We start from the raw sequence: 8602 nt of genomic DNA, 5'->3' as shown, positions 1-8602 counted from the left end.
CCAATTAAAAAAAAAAAAAAAAAAAAGAGGTTCTTTCTATGTGTGTGGCCTGTAATCTAAGTGAATGAAACATACAATCATTTGAAGCTGTTGGATCAAAATAATTTAATTATTTTCTTGAAGATAAATTTAATCTAAGGAGAGGCATCCAGGGAGTAGGAGATAATATGGACAGTGTCTGACTCTAGGCTCATCCGTCACTCGAGGGAGTAAATGGAGAACTAAGATTTAAAGGTCATCTCGAGAGTGAAAAATCTCCCCAGGGACAAGTACCTTTTAGTATCCCAGGTTACTCTGTATAACCAAACTGGCCACTTTCTTTTAAGATTGAATGATATTTATGCAGAACCATATTTTTAAGAATCTTAGATGGTTTTCATTGTACTGTGCAAAGATCAGAGACCTTAAAAGAATCATTCTTTCAGTTTACTATTTTTTACTTGCTTTTGGCAAATAAAATTTTCATCATATAATTTTATAGAATTATTTGAGTGTTTTACATAAAATAAAAACTCCACCCGTCCTTCGTTCTTCATCCATAGAGAGAGAAACTGAGGCACAAAGCCTCACTCAGGTCTGCGGGTGATGAAGACCAGCTCTCAGAATAAAGTACAGGCAGCCAAAATGTAAACTTTCCCAGAGTTTGTGGCTGGTGGTTGGCTGTCTGTGAGAAATGCTAGATGTTCTGGCTTCTTGTCTTTGGCTTTTATTGTGCTTCCTAGCAAAGAGCGAGACGTCCAGAAGTCTGGTCTCACAGGAGATGTCTGGAAGTCTGGTCTCACGTCATCCATTTTGTCTGCTACATCACAAAGATGGGGAGCTGTGTCGAGGAGCTCTCTGTTCTGTGAGTGTGCCAGCTGCCGTGCAGGCTAAACACTTGGGGACCATCCCTGCCATGTCCATTTCTGGGTATGCAAGAAGATACATCAACAGACAGGGGATCCAAAAGAAGGTTCAGATTGTGTGGAGTGTCCATCACAGAGAACTTGAGGAATGGGACCAAGTTCAAGGTTCAGTTTGGTTTTCCCATCGTCCTTCAGAAAGTTCCTTCACTGGGTTTGGGTGTCAGCTCTCTGGCAGTGTTACACTGGCATAGACTGTGATGGAACTTGGTTCCTGTGGGCAAAGCAGAAGTCATGAGCGAAAGGATAGGGCACTGGCTTTACAGGCTGTGAATGTGCATTGCTGAGGGAAAGGAAGGGGTCTCTGATTATGTAGCACGACAACTCGCTGAGGGTCTGTCACAAACAGGGACTTGCTAGAGGCAGCACTCAGGGGCCCAGACTTCCCCTTGTCTGCAAACAGGGCTACACCTCCCTCACCAGCATTAGTGTGCTATCCAGGAGCCCAGAGACCCAAGCCAGTGGTCTGAAGACCTTTACTCAGTACGCTACCTCTCTATCTCTCTGCCCTCTTCCCTTCCCTTTCCTCCCCTTGTAAGGAAAACCACTGATAGGTGAAAAGCCAATAATTAAACAATTGAGCTTTAAAAAAGGCTAGCAAGACCCAAGGAGAGAGGAGAGTAGTGGGACCAGCAGAAGAAAGGGAGGGAAAGGAGAAGAGAATGGTGGCCGAAGACCTCCCATAGCCCGAGGAGAATCAGAGAAACAGAGAAGGGAACACGCAATTTAGGAGGTTTTGATGTAAAGTGTAAATATAACATTATCGTTTTCCTTCTTCAAGGGAACTTTATTTAAAAATCGATGTTATTTTTAAAAGTTTTTGAAGTCAGATTTATGTTTTTACTTCCCTCTTGGACAGGATAATGTGCTCTGAGAATAGATGTCAGGATGAAGGTCTAAGCCCAGCATGCCTGTAATCCTAACACTGAGGGAGGCGGAGACAGGAAGATTAAAGTCTGAGTCCTGCCTAGGCAAATTAGACAGACTGTGTCTCAAAAGAAGAAAAGGGCATGTAGCTCATTGATGAGCACCCTTGAGTTTTGAAACGGAAACACTGGTTTAGGCATATGTGGGTTACATGCAGGAGGAACTTTGAAGAAGGATGAATGTAGGCATTTTTGTAGCCCTTTCCCTCTGTGATCCTGGGCTGTCTCCTAGAATTCCTTGCTTAATAGAGTTCACCTAGAGCTATTTCAGTTCATTTCGTGAGGGGAGAACCCCCGCTAGAGGTAAGCGCAACCTATGTGGATCTCGCATTGGGTTTGAAGAGGCCTTGCTCTCAGGGAAGACCACGTTCTCCTCCAGCTTTATTGCCTCTGCTGAGCTCCGCCTCTACATTTTCTGACTGAATGCAGCTGTAAATGTCTAGACATGAGCATCTTTTATGATTATAGAAGTATGTTTTAAATTAATTTTTGTTAACACATAATAATGGTACATAGGAATGGGGGACAGTGGGGTATTTCAACACAGGGCATGAGCATCTTTACAAAGCTCTCTGGGAACCTGGCTTTGAGAACTCCTGCATTCCAACCGCAGTCCTCACAAGGAAATGTGCACCAGAATCACCCGGCCTATTTTTTGTTGTTGTTTTTTTTGTTCCGGAGATTGAACTTGGGACCTTGTGTCTGCAAAGCAGGCTGTGGAACCACTGAAGTAAATCCCTGGCCCCTGTGTTGTTTTTTAATATGTAAGTCCCTGGGAACTCTCCATGTCTGTTGTAATTTAACAGAGTTCTGGGTGGGAGGCCCCAGGAATCTTTCTTTTTCATCAGTGCCAGCTGATTCCGACACGGTCCTTGGACTATCAGAGAAACACCAGCTAGCAGGGACAGCTCATTCCATGGGAACGGGATGTGGGGCTTCAGGGAAACCCAAAACCGGGGCCCCAGCTACTCCTTACTGCCTGCTTGCTGTGGGATAATGTCTCAACCCAGAACTCAACAATTGGTTTTATTTCATCTCCACTGAAAAGAAAAAAAAAAATTCTCCCTCGCCTTCTGCTCCTCCACCTACTCCTCTAAAGGATCCCCCTCTACAGTGAGGGGCACAGATGCCTCACCTCTGGAACAGGCTCTGTGGCAGACACATAAATGGTAGTACAGGGCTCCTGAGCTGGCTGGGGGTCAGGGTTCTTCTGAAGAGACTGAAAGAGAAGCAAAGAAAGCACATTAGCTGAGCAGATGGCTCCTTCCCATCCAGTTCTCCCCATGGAGAAACACAGATTCAAGACGTGCAAGTTTAAGAGCTCCTTGGAGTTAGTTGGTTTAATCTTGAGGAGTTCTCCCTCAACTGCCCCAGAACTCAGGCCTGCAGGCTTTGCTTGGACTTCGCATGTGACATCACAGAGCTCACATCCTCCCAAGACAGCCTCATTCATTGTTAGTGCTTCCCAACTGTTTTAAAGATCCGCCTCCCAATGAATTGCTGTGGCCCTTACAGGGGCCACGGAAAGGGCCAGGCTCTTAGGAGAACTCAGCCTGGCTCTCTAATGCACCTGGGTCATCAGCATCTGTTCAGCCACACACAAGACCGTCCCCGCTATCCCATATGTCACCCCACTGGCCTCATAAGGACTGCGTGTCAAACATCGTCATTACTTACACTGGACGATGAAGACACTCAAACTCAAAAAATTTCAGTACTTTCCTACTATGCATGTGCATGCAGTGTCAAAGCCAAGGGTGACACCAGGGGCTTTTAAAGAGTACATTCTTTCTATTACTAGTCGTCTGTGGTTACCTCATTTTCTATCCTTCACCTAAATTTCTCAGGTATTTAAAGTCTAATTCACACACCGTGGCACCTGAATGCTGTGTTTGAAACATTCTCACATATCTATGCAGTATTTCCACAGGCTGTAAGTTCCTTAAGAAATAGCCTCTGTAGCTGGGCATAATCCCAGCTACTTGGGAGGCTGAGGCAGGAGCAGCACAAGTTGGTAGGTAGCCTAGGCAACTTAGTGACACCCTGTCTCAAAATATAAATAAATAAATAAACAAACAAGTCTGGGGATGTAGCTTAGCACTTCCTAGGTTCAGTAATCAGTACTGGGGGTAGGGATGGGGACATAAGAAAAGAAAAATAAATAGTCTATGTTTCTTTACCTTCTCCCTCAAAAAAGTGCTGGGCACACAAAAAGCCTTTCAGTTGATATTTGTTGACGTTGCTTTGAATGAATTAAAGCCGTGTGTGTGTGTATGTGTGTGTGTGTGTACTGGGTATTGAACTCAGGACCTTGCACTTACAAGGCAGGTGCAGTTCCTTTGAGCTAAATCCCCACCCCAAAGCCTATAATATTAAGACAAGCTAGTATAGGGGTGCATTGAAACCGTATCCCTGTAAGATGAGAAGGGTATAACTTATGATAAGGACATCCTCTCTCAACACACTTTGGGGGCAATAGTCTAGTTTAATGCGGTTCCTGTTTTCTCTGGATATGCAGCAAGAGTTGAAACTACAGCAGATGGTGATTTAATGTGAGTGTGTTTAATGTGAGTAAATCTAATAGAAAATTAAAATCTAATAGAAATTTAAAGAACTGGAAAAGTTTACTGGAGGAAGGGACATGATCTTTCTCTTATATATTTGTTGGATTGCCATGTAAAAGAGGATATTGTCAGTAGAGGCTTTCTGGTTTGAAGCTCTCAAATCAATTACAACTGGGGGAAGTGTTTTATTTCAACAGAGTGAAAACGTCTAACAGTAAAAGATGCTCAAGTGTGAGATGAATTGCCTTGAGAGAGTGTGTTGTTCCTTATTCTTATAAGTGCTTGGGCCTAGCTACCCCAGGGCTTCTCACACTGTTTCTGTGATTATGAATTACCTTGGAATCCTGTTAGAAGGCTGGTTCTTTTCTGAATAATTGCTTATATATTATTTTAGTCTTTATAATGATAGAATATAAACATTGTATATATAAACAAAGGAAATTTAAGGCTATGACTAAGTATATGTAAACATTGATATCTAAAACAGTACTAATTATGTCTTAGATGTTTAAAATATATGTGAAATCAAAGTAATGGCCAAAAATAGCACATAAATCGGGGTAAATTATAGTAGAGTAAAAATTTATAGTGCAATATAAAGTATAAATGAACTAAATAATAAATGCCAGTGATTCAGGAATGTATTTTATAATTTTGAGGGTAGCAACTAACAAAACAGAAAACCATAGCCAGGCATGGTGGCACATGCCTATAATCCCAGTACTTGGGAGGCGGAGGCAGGAGGATCGCTGTGAGTTCGAGACCAGTCTGGGCTACATAGTGAGTTCCAGGTCAGTCTCAACTACATACTGAGACCCTGTTTCAAAAAACTGTAAAAAACAAAACAAAAAACAAACAAAAGAAACCCCCAAAACAAGATTACTAATGTAATGGAGAAAAAAATGGAATAATAAAAACACAGTTTTAAAAATCCTGTACCAAAGAAACTCCAGTCTCAGAGACCACCATCAGTAATTCTGCCAAATAGTTAAGAAAAGTTAATCAATCTTACCCAAACATTTCTAGAAAAATCACAAAACAGAAAAAATCAGAACAAAACCATGCAGTGGGTTGAATTGTGGTCTCCAAAAGATATGTCTGTCCAGAGTCTCAGAATGTGACTTTGTTTGGAACTAAAGGTTTGGCAGATGTAATTAAAGTAAGAATTTCAGGATGAAGCCACCCCGGATTGGGGTGCATCCTGAGTGCAGTGAGGAATGTCCATCTAAGAGATGGAGAAGGAGGAGGTGGAGACTCAGGGGAAGAAAGTCCCATGAAGATGGAGGCAGAGATCGCAGTACCCCGGCTACAGAGCAGCAGATTCTGAAGACTAAAAGAACTCTCTCAGAGAGGGTATGTTCGGAAACTTGTCACCCTGCTTTGGACTTGTGGCCTCCAGAGCTCTTAGAGAATAAATTCTGCTAGTATAAGCCACCACATTTGTGTAATTTGTTATGGCAGCCCTGGGAAACTAACACACCCTTTAACTTTGTGAGTTTAACATAATGAAAACTGCACAAAGGCATTACAAGAAAGGAGAACTATAGGTCAAGTCTACTCAGAAACGTAAGTAGAAAAGAATGAATAGAATTAGGAAGCAAGCTGCAGAAATGTTTTTTCAAGGACCAGCCTGAACTGGTTCTATTTCAGGAGTGCAAAGTGGGCTTGACTTTTATAAATCAGTATAGTTTGGTTGAGCAGTAGATAAATGAGAAACAACAATTACAAGATTATCTTAACAGATGCAGAATTCAGTGTTGATAGACTTCAACATCAGTTCATGATACCAGTAATAGAAATCTTAGAAAAAAAATTTTTTTCAGGGTTGGAATTGAACCCAGGGCCTCATACGTGTGAGCAAGAGTTATATTACTGAGATACACCCAGCTTCCAACAGTATTCCCCACTTGGTTTTAAAAAAGGGCAACTACAAAAAACCTTCAACAAAAATCATACTTAATAGTGAGAAATGTAAACCTTTCTTCTCAGGTTTGGAACTTTACGAGAATATTACTGCTGTTATCATTTCCATTTACCATATTGTGGGACACCTCAGTCAGTAAAATTAGGGGAAGAGAAAAAAGGAGTTCTGTGATTTGTAAATGAAGAAATAAAACTACTGGATTTTACAGATGTTTCAGTTGTGTACAGAGAAAATCCCAGTCATCCATAGATAAATGACTAAACTCATAAATAGGCTTAGCAATGTCACAGATGCAAGTCAAATATACAAATATTAATTGTGTTTTTATATAGTAATAATAAAGAATTAGAAACTAAAAAGTTTGAAAAAGGTAGCACTGATGATGGTATTCCAAAATATCAATTGCCAAGTAATAAATTATAAAGGACATAAAGTCCCTTTAACCAGAAAACATCAGATATTTCTTTGATTTCAGAAATCTTTCAAAGAAGATTTACAGGAAGGAAAGGAAATATCAACTTTTGTGAATTTAATGACTCAGTACAATAAAGATGTATATTTTCCTCAAAGTTATCTATGGAGTCCTAATTAAAATTCCAACAGTATTTGGCAAGGGAGGTTTCATAAGCTTATTTTGAAGTATATATGAAAATGCAAAGAGCCAATGAGAAGCCTTATTTTATCAGACGTGAAAATATACAAAAAATCTATAAGCAAGACAGTATGGCCTTGGTGTGTGTATAAGCAAAAGTCTATGGAGCGAATAAAAACTATCAAAACAGAACCACACATATATATAGACCTCAAGTTCTGGTAAAGACGGTGCTACAGTGGGATAAGGACAATTTCTTTGGTAAGTGGTCAATAGCTTATCCACATAGGAAACAATAAAACCCTCTAAACCCAACTCCAAAAAGCATGTTCAGGTATATAATAGATATAAATGTGAAAGATATTCCATAAAGCTTTAGAAGATGATAGAAGAATGTTTTCATTCTCTGGGAAAAGAGAAATACTTCTCAAATGGGGCACAAAAAGTGCTAGCTATAAAAGAAAAGATTACTAAGTTGCTCTACACTAAAATTAAGAACTTTTCTTTATAAATAGATATCTTTGAGAACTTGCAAAGATAAGCCACAGATGCTACAGATGCAAAGGCTCATATCCAAAACAGGAACTCACCTATCGTCTATGTAGACATTCAAAAGGCTCAGATCCTAAATATATACGTTTATACTAATCCATTTGGAAAGCCTAAACTCAAAGGTAAATTGGCAAGAGATTTAATAGGCACTTTAAAAAAGAGGATTGTAGGGCCAGGGATTTAGCTCAGTGGTTCTGCCGCCTGCCTCACAAGCACAAGGTCCTGAGTTCGATCCTTGGAACCAGAAAAAAAAAGAAAAGGGATCTTAATGTGGCCAATAAATATGTGAAAAGCTGATTAACTTTCTTAATGATTTGTCAAATGCAAAATAAAACCATAATGAGACACATCTAACAATATGGCTGAAATTAAAAAGACCGATAATACCAAGTCTTGTCTACTATGGGTGGCAATTGGACTTCATTTATAGAAATTGAAATTGGTACACCCACTGTGAAGATAAATTTGGTCTTATTCATTCAATTTGAGCATAGGCATACTCTATCAGTTAGCAATTCTCCTTCTAGGTATAAGCCTAATAAAAATATGTGTTCAAATCCACAGATATGCATGTGTTCGAATGCAGAAGATATACATATGAATGTTCACAGCTGTACTTTGCATTATGGCCTTAAACTGAAAATCACCCAAATGCCCATCAATGGTTAACTGGATAAAAAAAATCTGGTGTAATCATACATTGATGTTCTATAAAGCAATGAAAATAAATACATTCATATCTCTTTTAAAGACATGTATGAATCTGTGAAACTAAGAAAAAAATAACCAGACATAAGAAGAAAAATAATAAAGGATTCTACTTTTATAACATAAAATAAAACTAAACTATATTTCTAGAAGTCAGGTAAACAGTTATCTCTGGGGAGGAAGAAGAGAGTAGTTATGGCACGGGAGTCTCCTGGAGTTGTTGGCAGTGTTCTGTTCCTTGATCTGAGTGGTGGCTGTGACATCAGAAGACTCAACACTGATTAAGATGTGATTTCTCTGTAAATAGATTGATAGACTCAATGCAATCCCAATAGGATAAAAGTTTCTTTGTTTAGTACTTGACAAGCTGATTTTAAAATACATATGAGAGTTTAAAAGGACAAGAATAACCAAACTCTTGAAAAAAAAAAAAA

General features: G+C 39.6%; 1 protein-coding gene across 2 annotated transcripts in view; it reads right to left on the bottom strand.

Annotated features, from left to right (window-relative positions):
* Positions 1-1065: 1065 nt before the first annotated feature.
* The window catches only part of Slamf1 (signaling lymphocytic activation molecule family member 1), a 31953-nt gene continuing 24416 nt past the window's right edge, over positions 1066-8602 (bottom strand). For both annotated transcript variants that reach the window (XM_010616653.1, XM_033766153.1), the window contains exons 6-7: positions 2957-3047; positions 1066-1118 (exon numbers count right to left, since the gene is read on the bottom strand). In XM_010616653.1, coding sequence (XP_010614955.1) covers positions 1066-1118; positions 2957-3047 — 144 coding nt within the window. The remainder of the gene's footprint in view (positions 1119-2956; positions 3048-8602) is intronic.

Source organism: Fukomys damarensis, unplaced genomic scaffold (assembly GCF_012274545.1).
Source record: "Fukomys damarensis isolate Sample0158 unplaced genomic scaffold, DMR_v1.0_HiC HiC_scaffold_19, whole genome shotgun sequence".
NCBI classification, from domain to species: Eukaryota; Metazoa; Chordata; class Mammalia; order Rodentia; family Bathyergidae; genus Fukomys; species Fukomys damarensis.
Note: the sequence above shows the minus strand (reverse complement) of the source record. Positions and strands in the feature narration are given on the sequence as shown.